General features: G+C 36.4%; 2 protein-coding genes and 1 non-coding gene across 11 annotated transcripts in view; all 3 read right to left on the bottom strand.

The window, feature by feature from the left end:
* The window catches only part of LOC124168471 (protein timeless), a 69,944-nt gene extending 68,401 nt beyond the window's left edge, over positions 1-1,543 (bottom strand). For 5 of the 9 annotated variants that reach the window (XM_046546734.1, XM_046546733.1, XM_046546736.1 and 2 more), the window contains exon 1: positions 1,245-1,542. The gene's annotated coding sequence lies outside the window, so the exon portion shown is untranslated. Of the gene's footprint in view, positions 1-1,244 lie in introns of all 9 variants that reach the window. The other 4 variants (XM_046546740.1, XM_046546739.1, XM_046546741.1 and 1 more) reach the window with 2 other exon arrangements.
* Positions 1,544-8,376: 6,833 nt separating this feature from the next.
* LOC124168552 lies at positions 8,377-8,481 on the bottom strand. Its single transcript, XR_006866974.1, has one exon. It is a non-coding gene; the product is annotated as a U6 spliceosomal RNA (small nuclear RNA).
* An 8,806-nt stretch (positions 8,482-17,287) lies between these two features.
* On the bottom strand, positions 17,288-25,505 carry LOC124167902 (programmed cell death protein 10). The gene is made up of 5 exons (XM_046545968.1): positions 25,301-25,505; positions 24,534-24,720; positions 24,323-24,452; positions 22,272-22,436; positions 17,288-18,714 (listed from the first exon to the last, which is right to left on the bottom strand). Exons 1-5 carry the CDS (start codon positions 25,370-25,372, stop codon positions 18,630-18,632), a joined length of 639 nt encoding a protein of 212 aa, XP_046401924.1. The 5' UTR covers positions 25,373-25,505; the 3' UTR covers positions 17,288-18,629.
* Between the last annotated feature and the right edge of the window lie 297 nt (positions 25,506-25,802).

The raw sequence follows: 25,802 nt of genomic DNA, 5'->3' as shown, positions 1-25,802 counted from the left end.
CCCCTAAACGTCTCACATAATTAATGGATAAGTGGTGGCTGTTACCAACCCAAAAATGTTCTAACCCATGTACCCTTATGTAAACCATGAGACCCCATACTACCACGCCATATGTGGGAGGGGTTGTTAGGACTACAAGCCATCTACATTTAAACGGCAAATGCTCACACAAAATTGCGACTAGCATTTATTTAAGTCCTTTGCAAAAACTAACTCCCATATCTATGTGTTCAGCAAAATATCTCTCTTAATTTATCGATTCTGTCATACCTGGAAATATAGTGTGGGGCTCTAAAGTTAATGTTCTCCCTGTCGCTCTAAAAGATAAAAATAATAAAGATATTGCAATCAAGAAATTAATATTGAATCTACTATGATAAATAGAGGATATTTATGACTACTTTGTGCAATAAAATAATTGGAAACTTAATTATCAACTTTTTAAGGCTGTTTTTTCTGGGTGGGGAGGACTCCACCCTCTTTCTCCTAGTGGTTCTGCTTGATGGTTATTCAAGGATATCCTATTTTTCGTAATCCTCATCATCCCAGCTTCTGAACTGAAATAACGCCATTGCTCTCCCCAATTTATTTATGAATAATGCACCTCCAGTTTTCAATGGAGCGCGCGATAATCCATGGACCGCGAGCGCAATTTCCTTTGTTAACGGCACCTCAAGGTCCCCGTTCTGCTATCGCATTCCCGATTGACAGCGCTCAGCCAACGCCGCAACGACCCACTTGCTGCGCGCCGACGTCATCAACATTATGACGTACATTGCCGCGCTAAAAAATACGAACGTAATCGATACTTCGCCAGCAGTCACGTTCCCCTACACGTGCGTCCCGGCAAATATAAAGTAACACCTAAGACTTTATTAATGGGAAACTGAATTTAGCTAATAATAATTCATCCCTGCTAGAGCATTTATAAGCATTAAAAATAAAACAGCAGATGCGATGGTTCTTGAAACACTGGACCGAAAAGGCAATTTTCAAAAAATGACGAGTGAATAAAACTTCTTTCTCGCAAGACGTTAACACACACACACAACATCGAAAAACACATACGCAATGGAGAAAATTAGCTACAGTAATGAATGTACTTTGATCTAAAATATAATTCTAATAATGTAATGTGCATGATTTATGATGATTATGAGAATGTATCACTTATAATTTAAAAATACACTCGTAAATGGAGACAACAATAACAATCAACCAAATAAAATAATCATTTCACTCACAAGTCAAGTGAAAAAATGCATACACATGATTTTCACTATCATTCGACGAATTAATGCGGTGATTTTCAATCCCGAATTCTGTCCCTTTCATCGAGACTTCACAGCCAACCATAAAGATGAATGTAATCCAGAAACGCACAAATTTCTTCTGAGAGTAATTTTCACCAAGAATAAATGGCCAACAAATTAAAAAAGGAAGAAAATTCGCCACCGCTCAACAAGTGAAAGGTCCGTCGAAAGAATACGACGAACCACACGCCCGATTCAAAGCTCCGAAAGCGACTGAGGAAGCCTTGGAGACAAACTGGCAACAACGGCAAGGTAAAACGTCACGTGGAATAAGCAGCTGAGAGGCCGCATAAAATCAGACCATTAATAAAGATGTAATACCTTTGCGCACGGAGGTCATACTCTCGTGAATGTATTCCATAGGCATTGACGTAAATGCAAGCATAGAAATTCACCATCTTCATGAATTTTGGGGGGAAGAAACCATGGAAGAAGATGCGCGAAGCATAAAGAAACGCGTAATCGAAAAATATAATTTCAAAATAAGACTAACATCACTGGTCATCAATTTAAATTTTATGTAATGACGACGCAAAAACATTTGACGGAATTAGCAACTGCCTAAAATTTACCCTTCCGAACCCAAAACTAACTTGAGTTACAAAAATCAAGAGGCAATTAGAATGCCTATACAAGCGATGATAAATGCTTTGTCAATCGTGATTTAAAAATTGAATTAATTATGACGATAAAGTTGGTTTTCCAATCAACAATTCCTTATTCACAAAAACAGCATCGTATTGTTATACTAGGCGCTGAAATAGGAATAAATTAAAAATTATGGGAAAAATTTAGCAATTCATGCAAATAAAGATTACCCAATAGGAAAAGGCTTGCCACTAATTGGAGGTACATTTGAAAGATCACTATAAGTATTTAGAGTCTTATATGTCGCAGAAGTATATTTTATAATTTTTATCGATACTATAAATAATTCGGACACAACACAATCACTTCAATTTGCTTCGATCTGAATTCAACTTATCTTGTTTTCTACCTGCCAGCAAAAGGCACAAAACTAGGATGGAAAATTCCTTCATCACGCTCAACCAAAAGCTGTAACTTGAAATCATAAACGTACAGACAATCTTCAAAACTTGAGACTAATAAAGTTTTAAATTCTGTTAGCCCCATTGGTGAGACTGTATCCCCTAGAGGGTGTTTCCCCAGATGACAAATAAGGGATTAATGCCTCAGAAATGAATGATAGGACGTAAATTTAAAATCTACCTTGAACCAACAGGCTAGAAGTATAAAAATCTAGACAAAAAACCATGTATACCTCCAGTTTTGCAGTGGACCAGCTCCTCACTCGCCCAAATAAAAATAAAACAATGGTAAAAAATAAATAAAAATGCCTCACATAATGGGATTCATAGAAAGCAACCCAGGATCAATAAAAGGCCAGCAAATGTTGGATACGAGATTGTTCAACCAAAGTAGGTAGATATTTTAATAAATGATCTTAAAAGAGATAAAATTGATTTCATCACCCTCATCAATACTAAAGGATAAATGATCAGGGGACGAACAAGTGGAAATATGCATCCACTCAAGCAGTGATCCAAAACATTCAAAAGCAAGTTAATAAATTACAATAAACTGGAAATTGAAGGAGAGCAATGCAGGAGAAAGTATGCTACGGAACAGCTAATTTGTTCAGAAATAACAATATTTTCCTGAGAGGTGGTAATTATAGTAGTGTTTGCTCCCACAAATGGCACTCACTAAAGAAAAAGATGATTTTTGGAACACATTTGAAGCCATTAATATAAAACGTCCTATTTATTGTAAAAATTCACTTTGGATTCTCCACTGGGACAAATTGGCAAAGTTTCGATGCTTGACATCGACATCATCATTGGGGTAGATGGATGTCAAACTGAGGTTTCTGATTGTCTCATATATCTACCCATGTCTAGCAGCTACATAGCAAGAAGGGGCTTCTACCCTTCCCTCCCTTTAAGTAAGCCATAGTGGCGACTACCAGCAATACATATGCTGAGGAGGCCACTGGCCAATGGGCATATATCCTCTGAAACTCCATTTTTTGATAGTTGCATTCCATTTCATTGCACCAATAACTTATGATGAATTATACTTTCAGAACTATGAAATTAAATACATAGATAGCAGACATAATGAAATGTATAGTTTTACAATGCATTTGTACTGAGAACAAAACATCAGTACAGGAAACCCATATACCTCCTCAGCAAATTTCTGGCTACATGCCTGAGGCATGGAGGTTGGGTGCCACATAATGTACCCACACTGAAAAAGCTTCTTGGCAACCAATCCATGGTGAAGAGTAGTAAAAAAAAATGGATTTCCAGGTGTTGGTAATGAAGAAGCCTGAGTCCCAATAGAAATTTCTATTCATCTTCATTATGATTCACCAATCCGAAAGTTGGTCTGACACAGCTCGGCACTCAATTCTCCTATTCGCTAATCCTAAAGTAATGCCATAAATATTTTGTTTCATACACTTCATTATATGCTCCATTTATCTCTCCCTGAGCCTTCCTTGGCCATTATTCTCTTCGACTTTTTTTTCAGCAGACCATCGTGCCTCATGATGCAGTTCATTAAACTATACTGTCTTCATCATAAGGTTTTCAAGGAACTTATTTTCTCTCCTATTCTTCTCATGACTTCCAAATCACTCACACAATCTGTTCATTTTATCTTCATCATTCCCCTAGTGCAGCGGTTCCCAAACTGGGGGTCGCGACCCCCAGGGGGGTCGCGAGATGTGCGAATAATAAAGTGAACTATGTACTTAAACTTAGACAACCATTTTTAGGGGGTCGCGGCTAAAACGTTTGGGCTAAAATGGGTCGCAGAAAGAAAAAGTTTGGGAACCGCTGCCCTAGTGCAACACATTTTGACAGCTTCAACTCTCGACTTCTCTATTGCTGTTATAGTCTATGACTCACAACCATTAAGAAGCACTCCAAATGTAAGGCGTAATGAAATTGCTACCTCAGCAGTCACTTCCCTTCCCTTGCGTTGGCCAAAGCCGATGTCAGCTTGTTTGCATTGAAAAAACTGCTACAGCTATACCTGACGTCAGGTGGTATACGTTTGAAAATTCCCATCAGCTCCACCCGACATCCGGTGCGGAAGGGTTAACTTACATCGATGCGGAACTGTTAAGCCAATGTCCCACGGTCAAATTTGCATCAAATTTTGATACAACTGATGCGTACCATCTCCCATGGTCAAAATTTCATCCAACTGGCTTATGGTCCTATTGCTTGGACCAAAATCAGTTCTGTCCAAATGGATAGGACAGGTTCTAAATTTTCATCCAATTGGATGAAACCAACCGATCATATGGCCTTTGAAAAAAAAAGCATCGCCAAGTGCTGACACACAGGCCACACAGGTTAAAATTATTTATCGTCTGCATGAGCATTATAATTAATAAATATACAAATAAATTCACAGGTAAGGAAAGAAAGGGATAGGAACATGTAATAGAAAAAGGACGAGGACAACGGTGCTGTGGTAGATGACAAAAGCCAAAAATCAGAGGGTAAAAATGCGGCCTGACTGGGATATTATGGACACAAAAATAAACTTTGTTGTATTCCACACAGTATGCATTAAAAATCCAACCGGTTTCCACCTTTTAGGGTCTTGATCATTTTTGTTCACCTCTTAATAAAACCAGAAAAGGTCACAACCGGTGGAGTTTTTTCCTAAATACTGTATGGAATACTAAAACATTTAGTTTTGAATCTATAATGTCACCATACCGTGAAGTGAACTCACAAAATATTATTTCAAATGTGATCGTCTATTTCACCACCAGGTGTGGTTCTAAAGGTTAAAATGAGCAAAAATTGGCCTCGATAGGCGATGGACTATCAACTAGGAAATCCGTAATAATGAGTTCATGTTTAATAAGAAGTAAGCGTTCTTTTAGACTTGCAATACAAGGAGGGGTGTTTTGGAAAGAATAAAAGATTTAACCCTTTTACTGCCAGCCCATTTCAGGTGGGATATATGAAGACTGCCAAGGCTATTTTCCGGAATTAGCAACATTTCACATTTAAAAATTTTTCAACTACTTAATTTTATTAAATACGTCTGGATTTTTTTCCCAATTCTTAAGATATATCTTATAACCATAGATCGATTATGGGGGTTTACATAAATTACAGCCGTTGAAAAGCCACAATCACAAAATAAAGTGAAATAATTCGGGCCGATAAATTGGCCCATGGCAGTTTTCGCTCAAGTAGCAAAGGCCGATATATCGGCCCGGTGGCAGTATAAGGGTTAATTAAGGTATCGAGGCTAAAATCTACACGTTAGCTTTGTGGAGGGCATGGGATTCCGAGCGAGCGAGCAGCTGGAGAAATGACTACATGCGAAACCCATGCCGCTGCCCATTTCGATCACTATGATAATAGGATAAGGACCTTATTTTAGCAACTGCTTGATTAGGAGAGAAAAAATGTGATTTCAATGCACATTTAGAGACTATTCATAACATCATATAAACTACAAGATCCATCATTTATTAATAACATTTTCCTTGCTGGAATAAATTGCCTCACCTTTCCATCCTGGTGTTTTATATTTTCGAGGCCTGCTCAGACAATTTTGACAGCTAAAAAAGATATAATCCTCCACTTCACAAGCTTCCACATTTGTTTACATAAATATCGTTTTTTGCTAGTTTTCCATCTTTTGCCAAACGAGATGGATCGTGGGAGACCCCCATTCAGTTCCATACAAATTTGACCGTGGGACGCCGGCTTTAGAAAGGTGGCACTTTTTTCTGTGACAATAAAATCTGCATGTGAGAAGTCCACCAAACTTAAGTCCAGCAGATCAATATGGTGGTTTCCTGTTATTTTTTTATTGTTTAAATCGAAAGATTATTACTCTTGGAGTACGAATTTCACACTTTTAGATTTTTAAAAGACCATATCTATTTTTTGCCATTAAACGAAAAGTGAAAAATTTCAAGCGCACGAAAACACGATGGCTAAGTAGGAATGATGGGAAAAAGTCCGTGTGACATATTTCTGGTTCCCCCTGCCGCCTTGTGAGGTGACCTTAGGGCGAGGCTTGAGCGCTGATACGACGCAGGCTGCTAGCAGGTAGCTGAGTGCCCTGCTAGTAGGTAGCGCTTGGCTTATATAAGGATTATTAATACCCTATCAAACGATGGAAACTTCCCAACCATAGGCAATTTAAATAGGTGATTATTAAGAGATGTTTTATTTAAGAAAAGTCCTATCCTCTTGCGGATAGTACACAAACAAGAGCTTTCAAAATAGGGCAAGAATAGGAACATTTGTGAAAAATAAGAGTAAATCAAAGGAGGAAAATATAAAAAAATAGTATTCTGAAAACAAAAAAATTTTAATTTCGTCGCGAGTATAGAGTCTATGTCGCCGACTCATGGCCCAATAAAGCGGCATGCTGTCCCAATTAACCCTTTCGAGACGGCAGAGTTTTCGTCTTAGCCTGACTGCTGTACTGAGCCCCAAGAGACTCTTCTTTCTCGTGGTACGGAGCATTTTTGGAGGACATTCGTTAAGAAGGGTCTCGCTGAACCTTTCTCGACCCCTCCCTGCTGGAACTCCGCATTATCTCGGACTCCGAGAGTAGTTGTGCTCCCTCATTTCCGGGTTTACGACCGTACCTGCGGCATTGGTTCGCGGTGACTTATGTATTGCTTATATGTATTTAGCAAATGGATAATTGTTGCTTGCACGTAAATTGCAGACTGAATTGAATTCCTCATTTTTTTCTGAACATTGTCTAATTTTAAACGAAGGTCAATATTAACGCATATAATGCAGCACCAATTTCCATGTCGATGATTATACATAACTCGAGATATAAGTTAATATTTATCGTAGAATTTCATTTAAAAATTTTAAACGCTGCTCAAAAGACAAATAATTCAATTCTTAGTTTATTTTTTATGAGAAATGAACAAATGTTTATTTCGAAAACTGACTTGATAAACAATTGTACAACCGCTGTCCCTTACCGCTAAGAGGGGTTATACCTGCTCCCAGATTCCGAGGGTAAATGCTAAACCCCGCAGGCTTGGGTCCCGAGACAAAGACGACTTAAAACCGCCACCGTCCTAAAAGAGGGAGAGCTAGAAAACGTATATATACGGCTTTCGTTATCCTGGCCAGGAAAATTTCACACGTAAATATACGGCCGTCGATCGTCTTCTGGGTCAGGAAACGTCCACACGTATATATATGTGTATAGTAGGGACAAGGTTAAGCGAAGAATACTATGGGATATTCCTCTATTGGGTTCTGTTCTTCAAGATCTGCCCCAATTAAGCGACTGCCCCAAGTAACCGGTGGACCCATAAAACGGAATCTACTGTAATAAAAAGATTTGTATATGAGTAGTGATAGCTGTGTTCAGTGATGTATTTAAATAGATACTTTAAAAGTGAAATAATAATCACTTTTTATTTTACTGGTCTACATTGATTACCAACTACAAAATATCATTTCATTATCTACCATTCCATTTCAAAAGAACTAGAGAAAAATTAATAGATGATAGGACCACGACATTCAGAAAATAAATTGAAGTGGAAGGGGTTAACAGGAGTTTAAACTTATTTCAGGGTAAATGAACTTCATTTTAAGACTGGTAAGGAATTTTCTTAGGAGTATGAAAGAAATTCAGCATTACTTGAAAGACTATTATTATTTCATTAGCATTCTTTTGTAATGCAGGGGCATGATGTACGTACAATGAGTTTGATTCAAAGGTAACACTTTACTGTCCACAATGTACATATATTTTATGTGCAGCATTAATTTTTAAATTATGACCAATTGTCTTCAGGGCAACTCTTACCCTCTTGATTTGAATTGCCTCTCTGAGTAAAGACAATTGCCATCATTATCAATTCAATCTGCCCTATTGAAAATTCCCTATAGGAATGTTTTTCCTATAATAATTTGACAATGGGAACTCAACCATTTTCCTATAGGAAAAAAATTTTCCTACAGGAAATAAATTCCTATACGAAATCAATTTTTCTATAGGAATATGCAAAACTATAAATCGCTTAAGGATTTTGTGTGTCATCCTTGAGCAGGGGCCTTGCAAAGCTTCTCAGCATTGTTCTAAGTTCAGTATTCCAATTTACGTTCAAGTACCGCCGAGGCGAACACAATGATAAAGCACCGATATTTATAATCGCAAAACCCGGATTTAAGTGTCATCGAGAGCTAACTTTGGTCGATTGATTGGAGAGAAAATAAGTATTTTATACTATATATTATGTAACCATTTCAAGGATAAATTTAATAATTATACTTATTGCATTTATTATATAAACTTCTTCCACTTATTTTGGTGATTAACTGAGGATTTGCATTATTAGTTGTATTCAAGATGCGATGCTAGTTAGTCGAAAGCCATCCGACTAGAAAGCTACCAGCAAATGCGAGTAGTTTCTATCGGAATACTGCCTCGCATGTACATATAATGAATTCCCACACCTCTAGATCTCATGTATATGATCGTATCTGATCCCATTTCCTATAAACAGTGGGTGGAGGCACTTTTTCGTATCACTTGGTCGTGTGTCCTATACTGCTTGAGTTGAAATGCCAGATGATTTCGCTCCCTATGAGATACATGCGGTGCGCCCATTCGATCTCCAGCCAATCATTTCTTCCACTCTGATACTCAACCGTCTGCATTTCATATTTGTCCACCATCAATGACAGCGCGCGGGAACGCTCCCTCTTAGGTCCCTAGGAGAATAGGGAAAATTTCTCATTTTTATTGTAAACATTCTTGTACCTATAGGAAATTTATTATTCATATAGAACCAATATAGGTTCCTATAGGAATCTTAATTGTTGCTATTGGAACCATTGTGATTCCTATGGGAAATAGAATTTCCTATAGGAATCACAATGGTTCCTATGGGAATCACAATGGTTCCTATAGGAATCACAATGGTTCCCATATGGTTCCTATAAGAACAATTAAGGTTCCTATAGGAACCTTAATTGTTCCCTTAGGAACCATTGTGATTCCTATAGTAAATTCCATTTCCTATAGGAATTTACATAATAGGGTAGTTTCCTTCATCAAAGAAAACGAAAGGCATTGATTGCGATTCCTCATCCACCATTAGTGTATTCATAATATACAAATGATTTGGTTTTAGAAATACCGGTTTAGACGAATGGCAATGGTCCATTTTTATCCTCATTTGAAAAGGGCCAGATTGGCGCCCAAGCGATGCCATTCCACGTGACGTCACAGGGACCTAGTTTCTATACGAGAAGATAGGAGTTATACATCGTCTGAGGTTACCAATGCATGCATGAGGCGCAGAGCTCAGGGAAACATGTCTCAATAATCACTTATTAGAACTGGCTAAGGTCGGAAAGTTTTCTTCATTTGATAAGGTATTAATAATCCTTATTTAAGCCAAGCGCTACCAGCCAGCAGGGTACTCAGCTACCCGCTAGCAGCCTCCGTCGTATCAGCGCTAAGCCTCGCCTCAAGGTCACCTCACAGGGCGGCAGCGGGAACCAGAAATACGTCGTACGGAGAGATTTCCCGGCATTCATACTTAAGCGTCGCGTTTTCGCGCACTTGAAAATTTTCACTTTTCATTTAATCGCGAAAAATAGATATCGTCATTTAAAAATCTAAAAGCGTGAAATACATACTCCAGGAGTAATAATCTTTCGATTTAGGCAATAAAAAAATAATAGATCGTGTGAGTAACAAGGAAGTGCTAAGAAGAGTGGGAGAAAAGAGAAACCTCCTAAAAACCTTATGCAGGACTAGTGGAAGGGAAAAAGGGCAAGGGACGGCCCCAAATGAGTTATATAGGACAGGTTATAAAGGATGTAAAAGAGAAGAAATATGTAGCTATGAAGAGATTAGCGGATAGGAGAGAGAAATGGAGAGCTGCGTCAAACCAATCTTAGGATTGTTGACTAATGATGATGAGGAAACCACCCTATTCCTATAGTATTTCTAAAAACCCTATAGGAAATCAATGGGACATTTTCAATAGGGTGGGTTCTATTTGAATTGTCCATGGGGAATGCAAATGGAAATCCAGCATGATTTCTACATAGAATACTTTCCTATTTTACATGAAGATTCCATATGGAATTCACATCCAGATACATGGCTTTTGGAGAACTACTGCCACCATCACTTCCTGCAAGGTATTTCTATCTGCATTCCATAAGAATCCTTGATTTTACCATCATGGCTTTGAAATGGAATATAGATAGAATCAATGTTGACTCCACGTTGTCTGCTGTTTGGACCATTCAATGCCCACGTGCTCTGACACTTACATTACCAAAGTATACTGATGGATACAATATTGATAAAATAGCTACTTGCTGGCATATTGACAATATGCATCAAAATTTGTATGAAAATGTGTAAGCGGCTGCCTCGTTTCATATTTTGACCTTACCTCAGTGACTTAATTGCATTGAGCTAGCAAGGCATGAGATATTCAACAGATACTGATCATGCTAGCACTGTCGCTCAGGACCATTCACAGCAGAGTAATGACATAAGTAAACGTACATATCACAAATGATTAAATGTTAAGTTACAGTATTGCAAGAATGGAAGACTAAAATACGTAGGGCTAACACCAGCTATTATTCGTTCATACACTAAAACCTAGATATAACTATAGAATACAAATATGGACTTGTCACATACGGTATGTCCGGGTTTTGATCATCCCAAATGATTGATGCTGAACGAGACGGTCACGGTTCTGATAACCACGTTTACCTCTGACATTAGTTGATCTTCCAGCATAATTAGTTATCAAGGGTATGATCAAATAATACGACGCCTACAGCAACGGCAGAAGTATGGCGATGACTCTCTTGAAATACTAGCGAGAGCTACTGCACGTAGTGATCTCCTCGCCCTCGAGGGCTTTACCGCGGGCCAAGTTCCTATAACGTCAACGATATTTAAAAAGTTTTGACACAAGTTCAAATAACGAAGGTACACACATGAACAAATTAATAACTAATATGAATAGAATGATAACTATATAGGTGCATATATGAATAAATTTACAAAAAAACTTGAGTATCATAACCTCACTTGCCATTTCTATGCCTGCACCGCAATAAAGTCACCGGCACGAATGATAACATTGTTTTCGAAAACTTTACCGTATTTTAACTTCATAATACGCCTTCTTCACCATAATACAAAATTTCAGGAATTCAAACGTCAATAATAAGTACTTCAACACAAACTCTTCCAATTTCAACTTTTTCAACTTCTGCCGCTACGCAGAAGAATGCAGAAAACAACACGAAGATGGCGTTGCTTTAAGTTAGTTTCACATTCACCAACATTCACACCACGTTTCTTGTTCACACGTTTCCCATACCTCACATACAATGTTCACCGATGTTCACGGCGTTTCACACAAGGCACAAGGTCATGATCATAGAGTTTATATTGTAGAGTGTTGTAGAGTATTTAATACATTACACTTTATTACATCATAATGTATTCTCCGTGTACAAGGTCTATCAAGTTAATTTGAAAGGGTTCATCAAAATTTTATTTGCGACATTAACTCAAATAAATACTCTTTCTCATCGACCTGTGCCAAGAATAATTAAAATACCAGGAATATCGGCTTTGGCGACGGTGTTTTCTCCGTGGGTTTCATAGAGTATGGAGATATCAACTAAAAAAATCGAAATTTATGTTACTCTTCCAATTTCAACTTTTTCAACTTCTGCCGCTACGCAGAAGAATGCAGAAAACAACACGAAGATGGCGTTGCTTTAAGTTAGTTTCACATTCACCAACATTCACACCACGTTTCTTGTTCACACGTTTCCCATACCTCACATACAATGTTCACCGATGTTCACGGCGTTTCACACAAGGCACAAGGTCATGATCATAGAGTTTATATTGTAGAGTGTTGTAGAGTATTTAATACATTACACTTTATTACATCATAATGTATTCTCCGTGTACAAGGTCTATCAAGTTAATTTGAAAGGGTTCATCAAAATTTTATTTGCGACATTAACTCAAATAAATACTCTTCTCATCGACCTGTGCCAAGAATAATTAAAATACCAGGAATATCGGCTTTGGCGACGGTGTTTTCTCCGTGGGTTTCATAGAGTATGGAGATATCAACTAAAAAAATCGAAATTTATGTTGGCCATATCCCATAAGTAATAAAAAAAATTCCGCCACTAACACTGGAAAGGTTACACATATCGAGTCTTTTTTTCTCCTGCGTGCGCATTTTCGCACAATTCTCGCCGCTAAAAAGGTTGTTGGAGGTGGTATATTGCGGCAGCAGGCCCCGTAAAAAGGCCTGAAAATTCGAGTGGGATGCATGAAAGTAATAAATAATAATTATTCAAAGAAAAATGTAAAATAAGTGAAAGTTCAGAATTGGGTATAGTTAGAGGGTAGAAAATATTGCATGTTAGCCACCTTAAAATAAACTGATTTTATTGTATGATATGCCCTGTGCGAGAGTCTACTTGCTCAGTATTTCATGCCTGCCTCTTGAACACATGCCCAGGGCGTACCCATGGCAGGCATCTGTCACCTCCTGCCCCTCGCTGCATGCAGCGAGGGGCAGGAGGTGACAGATGCCTGCCCCTCCCCCCCAGAAGCAAAAATCGCAAATGTCTTTAAGGAAATGTCATAATATTTTTCATGCAAATAATTTTAAAAACTAATAAAGCACTGTAACAGTTTTCTGAAATGTTGGTTTCATTCACCTTTTCCATGCTTGAATCTTACCTATAACTTGAACAACCATGCCTTCCCCCCTAGTTTTGATCCTGGGTATACCCTTGCTTGAACAGTAATGAAATTCACATTAATTGCCTTAAGAAAAAAATCCACAATAATCGAACTACAATCCTTATCAGGCTTTTTGGGTCACTGCTTAGACTACTACACTAAACCCAAAGGATCCCGGATGTTGTATTCCCATGACAATAGGGTTGTTCACCATATTTTTTTTATTTAAGAAATCGAAAGATCGTGCTTCAGAAGGAGCAATGACAATAATATTATGCTATTTTCTTCATTGTACATGTTTAGAGAAGGCTTTAAACAGTGACAAATTTTACGTTACGCCAAAAAGCCCTACTTCCATCTTGAATTGATGTGTGACGTCACAAGCCTGTAGATGCCCTACTGCAGTGTTGTTTAAGTGGCTCAGCAGGGTTATTCCACTTTTTTTCAAGATCTCCAGCGTCTGCCGCCAGATCAGTGTTTAAAGAAAATCCAAATTTATCCTTTAATAAGAGTAATAATAAGCAAAATTACCCTTACTTGTACATATTTATTGCTCATCATATCATAATAGCACTAAAACGTACACATTTCACGAGTTGTCTTTTTGATACATATAATCAGTATATTCCGAATCAACTGTTTCAATGAAAAACTTGACTCACAATAAATATAAAACACTAATAAAACATGATAATCGGTTTTCCAATCACTCTGCACACGCTAAAAGAATTTGCACTCCTTGAAGTTCGAAAGATTCTCCACACCTCACTTCTCACTCATCACTAACGACTTAGAATCAGTTTACGTTATTTCACATTGACATTTCGAGGACAATGAAATGAATAGGCTGAAACAAATAGCTAAATCGGTTATTGTAACATCAAAAAACTTAGAATTTCACTATTACTCTTACCCGTACTCTTACCGTAACCAAAATATGATCAAAACAAAAACAAACAACAGCGCAACGAAATTCGTGAAATGTAAACACTCGTGAATGCTCAAAATTAATAGGTAATAAAATCAAACGGAACTTAGAAGCGAACAAACGATTGGAAATTAATATGCGTTCGATGTATCCCTAAAGCACAACTAGATCAAATATGAAACATATCCCCTAGGCAATAGTTAGATACCTTAGATCGAAATGTATAGGGTTGATTGAACTAGCATGGAAGAAATAAATAATTTCGTCGAAGCAGTTACATTCACAACTCACTTCACTCTTTACTTCATCGTCTATATGCAATCATTCACTTAGGGGTACATTAAGGGCACAAATTGTGTTCACTTGCACTAGAGGCACAATGAAAGTTCACTGCACGTAGTTTCCTAGCAAATGCAGCTATACAAAACTTTCAATTCCTGTCAACGCTACATACGTTGCCTGCCTAACTTGAAGAATGGATTTCATGTCGCCTTGATCCATCCGGAAGCTTCATGCACAACATAGGCCATTTCAAAATAAGGAAAAACCTTGGCAAATGTCCAGTCGGCATGCAGAGTGCTCAGCTTGGCATCGAGCGATCGAGGGTACAGGCCAGCCGTACAGGCTTGTTTCGTCATCACCTCTATTTCAAGATGGCCGACCGTTTTTGGCGGCGTTTAAAATTGTTCGAATTTTGATTGCTAATAATTCCATCATTACTTTTTCAACGCATCTGTCATTCATCCCAATCGAAATGAAATTACATCAGAAGTGATACACATTCGTTTTTTTAGACCGTTCTGATAGGCTTGAACAACCCTATTGAACCGTGGTTTATGGTACCTGATGTTTGGACCTTGTGGTCCATCAAACTGGACAATGACAGGGAGAGAAGACTTCCATGGAGTCACAAACTGGTTAAGAGCCTCAAACTTGTGCTGAAGCTGTCCGTAGCAGTAATGTGAATTCCAGAGCTAAAGGTCCCTGTTATTTTCTAGGCCTGGAGAATTTTTTCCCATGCCAATTTATGAGATGGAGTACTTGGTATATACCCTAGTAGAAAAAATTGTGTTCTTTTGGTGTTCTTTATATGTTCATTCAGTGTTCAAGTGTTCTTTTGATGTTCTTTTGGTGTTCTTTTATGTTCACCAATTTCTTGGTGTGTTCTTTTGATGTTCAATTTATGTTCTTTTTATGTTCATCTCAGTGAACACAAAATGAACATTTTTCTTTATGTTCATTTTGTGTTCCCTTTGAGTTCATTTTATGTTCACCATGGTGAACAAAATATGAACATTTTTTTATGCGTTCATTTTATGTTCACTTTGTGTTCATTTTATGTTCACCATGGTGAACACAAATTGAACATTTTTTTATATGTTCATTTTATGTTCACTATGTTGAACACAAAATGAACATTTTTCTTTATGTTCATTTTGTGTTCCCTTTGAGTTCATTTTATGTTCACCATGGTGAACACAATATGAACATTTTTTTATGTGTTCATTTTATGTTCACTTTGTGTTCATTTTATGTTCACCATGGTGAACACAAATTGAACATTTTTTTATATGTTCATTTTATGTTCACTATGTTGAACACAAAATGAACATTTTTCTTTGCTGTTCTTTAAAATAAACCAGTATAAAAATTCTCATTCCTTGGAGGTGATTGTGGATAACTGCAGTTCATGTGTCATGACAAGTAGCTTTACATAAAACAAGTAATACAGATGATTTTGGAGACTTTGTCTACCAAAAATGAGTTTGAATTTCGCCATCTTGAAATCCACAAAACTGTATTTTTTAGCAGTTTTCCATAATATTTCTAGAAATTTAAAATAATGAATTTCCGGGAAAATTATCCCAAAATGAAGGCATATCATCAAAAAATGGACATTGAACGATCCGAGAATGCAATCAAGGAACACCTGAAAACACTCTCAATATGTACTTTACTGCATACTAAGCAGGGATAAGGCCTGAGCATTTGGCTTCTACAATTAAGTTCGTTTCTAATAAAAAAAGCTGGAAATAAAATGATTTGAAGCTTATCCAAATCCTGACATCTGATTCGCAAAGATGTGAAAGTGTTCATGGTAATGATGGGACTTCCGTGAAAGCTTTTTCTTTGTTGTTCAACAAAATGTTCTTTTTATGTTCATTTTGTGTTCTTTTGATGTTCAAAAAAGTGTTCATTTTGTGTTCAAATTATGTTCTTTTTATGTTCACAGACGAGTGTTCATTTTGTGTTCTTTTTATGTTCTTTCTGTCACAAAACACATAAAAAGAACATAAAGTGAACATTCGGTGAACATAGAAGGAACACAATTTGAACATTAAATGAACATAAAAAGAACACTGAATGAACACACTTTTTTCTACTAGGGTAAGTCCAGTAACTGTGAATGATTAACTTCCTGTCCAAAATTCTAAAGTCCAACAGAAATCAGATGCAGAAGGCATAATGTTGTATTGCCTCAGCCACTTCTCAGACGATTGCTTTTCTGGGTTATTGATGGATAAGGAGGAAAAAGGCCTTGATAGGACTATTTACGTGCCTACAATCATGCAGTGATTTATTTTCTTTCCTTCTGCATAACTGCACTACTTAGTGGATAGAAATAATTGTACCTAGTAATTCAAGAAAATTATCTTACACATATTTTTAATTTAGCACAATTAATAAACGTTTATTAAGTAAAAATTGGAAATTTAACAATAATATTGTTGTTATGAATAATACCTATTGTAGGCGACCATAGCCAAAAATTAACCTCTGCTGGCTGACAGGAAGGGCTAATAAAGTTATCTGTTCTCTATCTTTCTATCAAGTGTACAGTCTTAAGCAATTTGTATCACGATTGCAACAATTGTTGGCTATACTTCCGGCAATTCTAGGCATCTCTTAAGGTCTGTGCAGGCCAATATACAGAGCTTTTTGAATTTAAAAGCTCATAAATATTTTATTTCCTTCCTTTCAACTACCATTCACATACATTGTGGTGATAACAGATCTCCATAACTTTTTTCCTCTCTCAATATCTTACCTCAGTAGTATTTCAGAGACACCACCAGAGATGATACCACCAGGACTCTCTTCATAAAACAATACATAATGCTTACATATTAATGGAATTTTGGAAAGGCAGAATTAATAGATTGTACTTAAAGGTTTAGACTCCACAGTAACTCATGGAACTTCAGCATAAGAAATAAAAATATTTGGCCAATTTATTCATTTTATTTGTGCATATCAACAACTATTTACATATACACATCCTTAAAAATTCTGTAAATAAATTCAACATCTCTAATAGTCATATATCTTTTAAATATAGTCCAAATATACACATTATTTTATGTAAACCATCTTCTGTTATGTAACCTAACACAAATAAAATGTGTTGGAATCTTAACACATTTTCTTGATTAACAAGAAGTTTCCAAATCTACAAATCTAATAAGACCACCTCAGGGAACGTAATACTATATTCAACCTAATACAATTATGCTGAAAATTAAATATGATTTGATTTCCACATTCAAAATATTTAGACAACATAACCAAGCATTCATTACACTGCAGCCTTCACCAAGTACAGCATATCTTAAATATTGATTTTTTTAAGTAAGACACATGTATACACAAAATATGGACCTAAATGATGGACACAAATGGTACCTTCAAAACTTAGAAACATGTACACCAACTTCAAAATCAGTTCCAATAATTAATCCTCACTACGAGTTACGCAATACAACAGCAGCCCACAGTTGAAATGTTCATACAATCTCTTACTCGAAATTTTACCAGAAATAATATTAATGGCCAAGCTGGACTAAATTTCGAAGCATTTCTGACTTGAACACATCATGAACTTTGGTAACTTTAGGAAATGATTTTACTGCTCATAAATAAGAGGAAGGTTAAAAGAACGAATAGTAATGACAGGAATTAACTGGTATTTCAAAAAGATATCGGATATCTAATTTAAATTCAATCGTCTTAATCTGCAATGATGTACATAGGATTTATCACATATAACCTGATATACCACACAAATATCCCAAGTTAAGAACTCCATACCATTACACATTATCCTTCCTCAACCTAAATAAACTACATGTAAACTTACATGCAGTCATATATTTACAATACTTAAGCAAGTAATATTATAAGGCACCTGAAGGTTTTATCGGCCTTCAAAAAGTTACCAGTTCTCCTTCATCATTTCATTTCATAATGTAAGATCTACCTCCGGTCGTTTCTTTCAATCTTCAGGTATCCACACCTGTTGTGCTTATTTACAGTTGCAATTTTCACTTCATGACCAAGCCATTATAGTAAAATATTCATTTTTAAATGTTGAAACCAATGGAAGTAAATTGCCCAAGAACTGTTATCCTTGGATCTGGAATGTTATTACTCAGTGAAGTTTAATAAAATATGTACATATATCCCTGGTTGATCACATTGTAAAAACTAAAATAATTTTCATATGATTGCACATAAAAATATCAGATAGATTTCAAGAAAAAATGCTACACACAGAACCAAGGTCACTATTCACATTTGTCCCTCACAGTAGCCATTATCATATTCGTCTGGTGGATGAGGTACAAGGCACTCACAAAAACAGCATTTGCCCTTGAAAACAAGAAAAAATATATAAAACATCGTTAATTCACCAGTCAGCTGCATAAGCGAATGTTCTTGTCAAAAAATTCATTTTTAAAACTTATTATTCAAAAAATATAATAATGGGAAGAGAACAACTATTTCACACAAAGTCTTCCAATCAATTCGAAAAACATTAAAAGAAAATACTAAGTGATGGAAGAAAGACTTATATTTATTTACTATATTTGTTCCCTCAACCATGAAGATTATAAAACTTTTAATGCAACACATTAATTTGACGGTGTACACCAAGATTTTCTAATGCTCACACATGGTAACATATGTCATCAGACCCAAATGGAGAATAAATAAACTAAATAAAATCATTGTGATTCTATTGATGAATTATCAGATTAATTGCATATATATAAGTACAAATTTAAAACAGCATTAACGTTACGTGCGACGAGGTGCTCAACCGCTCAGCATGAGGACGGGGTGGGTCGCTGAAGCACGAAAAGGAGAGGTGGAGGGGAAGGAGTGTGCTCCCTCAGTATTTCAAGCAACGAGGTTACAAACGAGGGAGTCAAGGACGAACATGTCAGATCTTGCTACAGTAACGCTGTTGCCTACAAAGCGAAGGCGGGCACCCTACGTGATACATGCAGTTGGTGCTTCCTATCTGTCTCTACTTGTTTGAGGGGTTAATGCTGCGCTTGTTTCTTTGAAAACTATGCTCTTAGGACAATGTTGCATATTAGTATAGTCTAATTGTTAATAGAAAACTTAGGGGCAATCAATTAGAGCTGAAAACTAAACAGAAATATCATCGTGAATACGTCACGTTTGGTCTAATTCTTTTTTAAATCTTGTGCATGTCATCTAATTGTCGAAGCTGTCGAGACATCTTCATGCCCAGAAAGTAACTCACCTAGTATTTGTCGTCTAGAAATGGAAAATTGAAGCCGGTAGGCCAAAATAGGTCAGTTGGTGACACGGGGTAGGGATGAAACACGCTTCAATTGTTCTCGTGTAATTTGATATTTTCCTTGAAAGACAATGATTTATGGTGCGTGTGATTTCAGAAAAAAAAAAACAACAGAGGTACGGGTGGTTTTCTGAAATCTGCAACGTAGTTACTTTTGACGTGATTATTATCCTACAATGCTGAGATTCTCCCGATGATTGTTCAATCTCTAGGGAAGAGTCACACTATGTGCCAGTCGTATTTTGCCATTTTTATTTTCCACGGCTGAAACTCTGCTACATAACCTCTGCAAGAGCTTTCAAACAGAACGGTTCATGAGTAGGACAAGAATCGCATGCGACGGCACATTCGAAGAGAGAATCGGAACTCTTTCCACCCTTATGGGGCATTGCATTCACTGAAGCTATTATTTAAAATTTCGGATCCAGATCCGATGTCTTCCCTGACTTTGGATCCGATGTATCCGATGAAGGGCAATATCCGCTGATGTTTGGATCTGAGGTATCCGATCCGACCATCCCTAGAATACACACCCAGTATCTATCCAAGGACCAATGGATTTTTATTTGATCAATGACTAAATGGCAACAGGCACATATCCCTGGCTTGGTATGTTACAAATCGTCATGTCCTGCATAATCAAATCTCCCACTGCCCTAATTCTCATAAATATTGACTTTCCTCATATACAATGGTAGTTTCAAGAGAATTGAAGAGTTTTTAGAGAAGGCCACACACACAAAGTTTTGAAGCCCAGTCTGAGAAGGGAAATCCTGAGTAGCATAAGTATGACAATGACTACAGAGGAAACACTGCATAGGGAGGGGAATCCCACCAGTTCAGATGAGCCCCTATTTTAAATTAAGAAAGAATAATAGTGTGTTTTTCGCACCATAACTTCCGTTCAAATACTGCTATTTACAAATGGCGCACAAGGGTCGAAAGAGGGAAGCTTGCTGAAGGCCATGCACACAATCAGAAGTGGATATTAGTCACGTATGAAGGTTGAGAAAGGGCTCGACCAGCCCGACCGGCAGAGCACATCATTTGACATGCTCTACGCTGAATGTGTCACGGGGCCATAGGATTTAATTTCTTCTATTTAATAAAACATGTTTTTTTTTATAAAAAATGTCATTTTTTATACTGTAATATTATTTTTGACTTTTTAGTGTTGTTTGATTGGAACTTTGCAATCTATTCAATTTTTAAATAAAACCATCACATGGTAGTCTCAATTACACTAAGTCCTCCACTTAAAAACTTTTCAGAGATATGATCATTCAAAAAATTCATGCATGCATGAAATTTCAAATTTGGCGTCTTTGTGGTTGGCTGATAAAATACAGTGCAGAATAGAGGAACTCAACCTTTTGGCAGTCTAAACCAAGTACATGTCAATTTAACTGTTGTGAACTCAGGAACTTTTCAGTGTTTCACCCATTCTTCCTTCCTGTGGGCAGTTAAATTGTTTTAGCTACAGCCACTTACAACATGCAGCAAGATCAGTTCGTCACCACAGTGAGTTAACGTGAAGTGTAATGCAGTGTTGCATTCTGCAGGATACATAAACTTCCATGACTTGCTTAGGTTTTTCAACAAACGAACAAGGACTCAGAACGTATCTAGTTTGACTTACTGTAGAGACCTGACTTTCAATTTCCAAATATAGTGATTATTATGATGCCAGCTATAAGAAAAGTTTTCTAATTTATTGAAAAAAAATGCAAGTACCTACTTGGTTAGAGTCTTAAATTATTCTTAATATATATTTAATCAAAATAATAGCATTATTACATTGAAATCTTGAAAAACTACAAAGTATTTGAAGACTATACACTAAATGCAATGTTTCTGAAAAGAAAAGTTCTAAGAAAATTTGTTAATACAAAACTTCTGAATTTTAAGTCCACAGAACTTAGTAATAACAAGGGCTTCTGTATTTAAGTGAGAAAACACCATAAAAAAATCAAACGAAAGAAATCCATTACTTTAACTACACATTTAGCTAAACATTGATGGAAGTTAATGTATGTTTTATTCATTCAGGTATTAATATAATTCAAATGATAACACTGAAACAACCGAAACATAATGGCAGCATAACAGACCAAAGTGAAAAGAATACACACGCACCACATGGTGCAAACGGGAAGGTCATTTATAAAAAGGGTCTAATTATTACTTTTTATCCTATTTTACACAAAATAGAAGAAGGGTTTTATAAAATGTTGATCTGATGTGAAATGATGATTGGATCTGGAGGCACAAGGCACAAATAATGTACCTTTCATAACATTAAAATTTTTGCTTTGTTCTCCATGTAGGTACCCAGACACAGGTAAATGGGTTGAAAACAAAATAAGGATTTCAGAAAAACATTTATGTAGATCTGAAAGGCTACAAAAAAGAACAAATTGCGCAGGGAAAGCATGAGGCCAGATACAACTAACATAAGGAAAAAAGGACTATCACAAAAATCTATTAATCCAATGCTGAAAAGGGCTAATAATCCTCAATAAAGGATTAGCATAAAAACTATCAGCAAGTAATCATATCTAATGTATGCACCTACATGGTTATAAAAAGTACTTACTGGCCTTCTTTAAAATATTCCTTGAGGGTATTGCTGAATCTCTTAGAATACTTGACAAATTCACGCTTCCTTTGCTCAAGTGACTGCTTGCCTGAAGATCCAGGAATGAAGCCAGCAACTTCATTTACAGCATCCAAGAGCTTCTTAATCGCACTTGCTATCTCCCTATCAAGAGGAAAAATTAATACTTAAATGTTATTTTTCAATGAGAATACTATTCACCAGCTAAACAAACATTATACAATGACTGCAAGTGATTGTGTGATGCTAGTTTTTGGTAAACTGGCATTTAAGAAGAAGGTATAATACCTACAAAATAGCATAAATGTTAATTATTTATTTACAAAGTAATTTTTTTACTATGGACGTAATACACACACATGCATGTTCTAATATAGATACAATATATAAAATGCAGTACAAATTTAAAGAAGTATATGATCCTAAGTTATTCATAAAAAAATGCAATATTTTTAAGAAGGTTAACTATGTTTGAAAAGACATTAACTAAGTTCAGATTTTTGAAACTACAGTACAAAACAAGATATGACCTAAATGAAGGTTTTAAGATAAAGAAACTGAAAATAAATACAAAAAATATTTTCCACAAAAATACATTATATACAATATCTAAGGGAACTGACATGTATACAATCTGATGCTTGACCAATTCTGTGATCCATAGTAATTGTTATTCTTTGAAGTGATTCTGAGGCTTGAAATTTGATAAAAATCTTACTAAATTTAATCAAAAGATTAAGTTTCCATTTATATTTTGAAAAAAAAATTGAAAACCACATTTTAAACACGAAAGGTGTAAGCCAAAACGAAAAGCAATTTTTAAATTTGTGTACACATCGTTTAAAATTGATCTAATAGGAAAAGTGTTATTAAACCTGGAAACCCTCCACCTACACCCCCATTCCTCGGTACCTCATGTTAGCAGAATATGCTGTTCTATATGTATTCACATTCTTATGCAAGACAATCCAAAATAATTAGACAGACAGCTAAAAGAACTGGAATTATGAAGCAAGTTTACCTTAGAAACAATATCAGCCTGTACAGAGAAAATGAGAGAGGCTAGAAGAGAATAAAACTCTCCCACATGGCAGTCCCGTAGTTCATTTAGTAGCCCAACAATACAAATCCGCTCAGTTGGAAGTGTCCGGAACATATATGCTCACCTCCAAGCTTGGAGAATAGGAGATGAGTGGTTATGCTCTGGACACTGCCACCTGAGCGGATTCGTATTGTTGGGCTACTAGATGAGCGAATTTGATTCAGTGGGCGATTGCTGAGCGTTTTTGCAGTGGAGGTTTCGGTATAGCACCGTGTGAACTTGTGCAGAGTCCTTGTCCATTTTGGATTACGTGTTCCTATCCCTTACTTTTCCCTACTGTCAATTTATGCATATTTTTGTATGTGGCTATGGCATTGAGTGATTGGATGAACGATTAATTGAAATTATATTTATCTATATTTGGCACCGCATTTTGAAATGGAAAAATACTGAAATTACAGCCAGTGTAAGCACATAGATCCAAATTAGACTCATGGCCATTTCTGAGAAAGTATGAGGCAACATACTCGCATTAGTATCCTATTCATAATAATAGCATGACTTATCGCAAATTCGCATGAACCCCTACTTGCTTTGTTACACATGGAGGAAAAGTGAAGCCTCATTCACTCTAACGAATGAATGATTAGGGAGAGAAGAACCATTACAGTAATGGTGGAAGGAAGTGCAACCCTAAACCAGTTTACACCAATCCTAAAAGAAGGATGACACAGGCACCTTAACACCTTATTTATTGCTCCACTTACAATTTTCACTGTGTTGAAACAAGGACATGTCAGATTTGGGAAAAATGTCTATCTTCCCCAAGATTTAAACCACAGCAAAAGAGAAAAAAACTCAAAATCACAAAACATATCCATTACATTCTACAGATATTGTTAGTTATCACCTCTAAGGCTTCGCTCTTGAGGGTCATATATGAAAACACAGTTAAGATAATTTTTCACTAATATTGAATGTTACTTACTTAATTGTTTCGAGAAACGTTTTTCGATCAGATATTTCATCTGGTATCCGACTCAATATCCTTTTAAGAGCAGTTGATTTCCTGTTGAGCTCCTGAAACGCATCTTCGGTTCTGGTAAGATGCCGTTCCACTGAAATTGAAATAAGAAGAATCAATACAAAAATTGTCTTAATAATAATAGAATTTATTTGATCATACACAACTGATATACCCTCAGCATCTCCATTTGATGACACCGTTCCTTGCAGCCGAAGAATACTCTCGTTCATATTGATACCAAGGTCTCCTCTCCGCAATATTCCCACAACAAAATCATACGCAAACCCTGGATTTGATGCCTCCACCTTGCAAATGGCAGCACGAAGAGTTTGGGCAGCAGTAACATCTCTTCTCTCAAGCTGTCACGTAAGTTAGAATGAACACAATTAAACCTTAAACCACAAAAACTATTTTCACAAGCATTTTCGCCAATTTCGTGAGGCTAAAACAATGTAGTGTGTATATCAGAACGAAAGTAAGCAAAAGGATTGCTACATTAAAACCCTTGAAATTCAGAACAAAGTATACACACACAACACAACAGATAAATTGTACAGATTAGAACTGGAGCCTTGTGGTACGAGAAATAAGAGTGATAAGGTGCCTGTACATGTAGGACATCCAGATCTATTGCCATTCTAATACTGAACTATAGCTCTCAATTAAATTAATGGTATGATTCAACTGCATATATGTAAGATTAACGAAGATGCTGTAATAATAAGAAAAATACAGACAGATAAATTGTCTCAAAATCACCCATAATTGTCATCAATATACTTAACAGCTTGTCTCGCCAAACATGTCAACATCAATGCATAAATACCACGAATTAGTCAAAAAATTACGAGGTAAAATACTACTGCTTTCATACGTGGTACCCAAACACAAATGGAGTTACTCCTTAAATCAAACATAAAGCAATTCTCTTTATCTTACTTGCGTTAAAATGGGTCGAATTAATACAGGAAGAACTAGTGATGTTACTGGTGTGTCATCTCCCATTGTCATCGTTCCGAATATCTCCTTAGGAACAACCTTCTGAGTACTTCAAAAGCTCCAATCTCACAAAATTCAACAATCATACACTTCTCATTCGATGACATCAAAATGGTGAAAGTCGCGGATGATAAACAAATGACTTCGATATGATGCGGCAGTTTGGAATCGTGATGATGTTATATCAAGGCCGTGAAAGAAGTATAGGCCGCCGGCTTACCTAATGTTGTGGATAAGACACCGCGTGAAGACCTGGGGCGCTAGTGAAAATTCATCAAGTACAGCATCCTATTCGATATCCTTCATGCTATTACCAACATAATCCTTTTAGTGTGAATTACTTTTCATTGGCAAAATAAAGAGCAGTGCAGCGGAAGAAACATATTTTAATATTGTGTAATGTTATCTGCGGATACATATGAACGATATTTTATACGGATTA

The sequence above is a fragment of the Ischnura elegans genome, chromosome 11 (genome assembly GCF_921293095.1).
Source record: "Ischnura elegans chromosome 11, ioIscEleg1.1, whole genome shotgun sequence".
Lineage (NCBI taxonomy): Eukaryota > Metazoa > Arthropoda > Insecta > Odonata > Coenagrionidae > Ischnura > Ischnura elegans.
Note: the sequence above shows the minus strand (reverse complement) of the source record. Positions and strands in the feature narration are given on the sequence as shown.

Excerpts from the sequence above, each read along its gene's own strand:
- LOC124167902 (XM_046545968.1), bottom strand. The coding sequence starts at position 25,372 with ATGACAATGGGAGATGACACACCAGTAACATCACTAGTTCTTCCTGTA. Across the intron at positions 24,453-24,533 it reads ATCAAATGGAGATGCTGAGG|TGGAACGGCATCTTACCAGA; the intron begins GTATATCAGTTG and ends TTTCAATTTCAG. Across the intron at positions 18,715-22,271 it reads GAATATTTTAAAGAAGGCCA|GGCAAATGCTGTTTTTGTGA; the intron begins GTAAGTACTTTT and ends CTTGTTTTCAAG.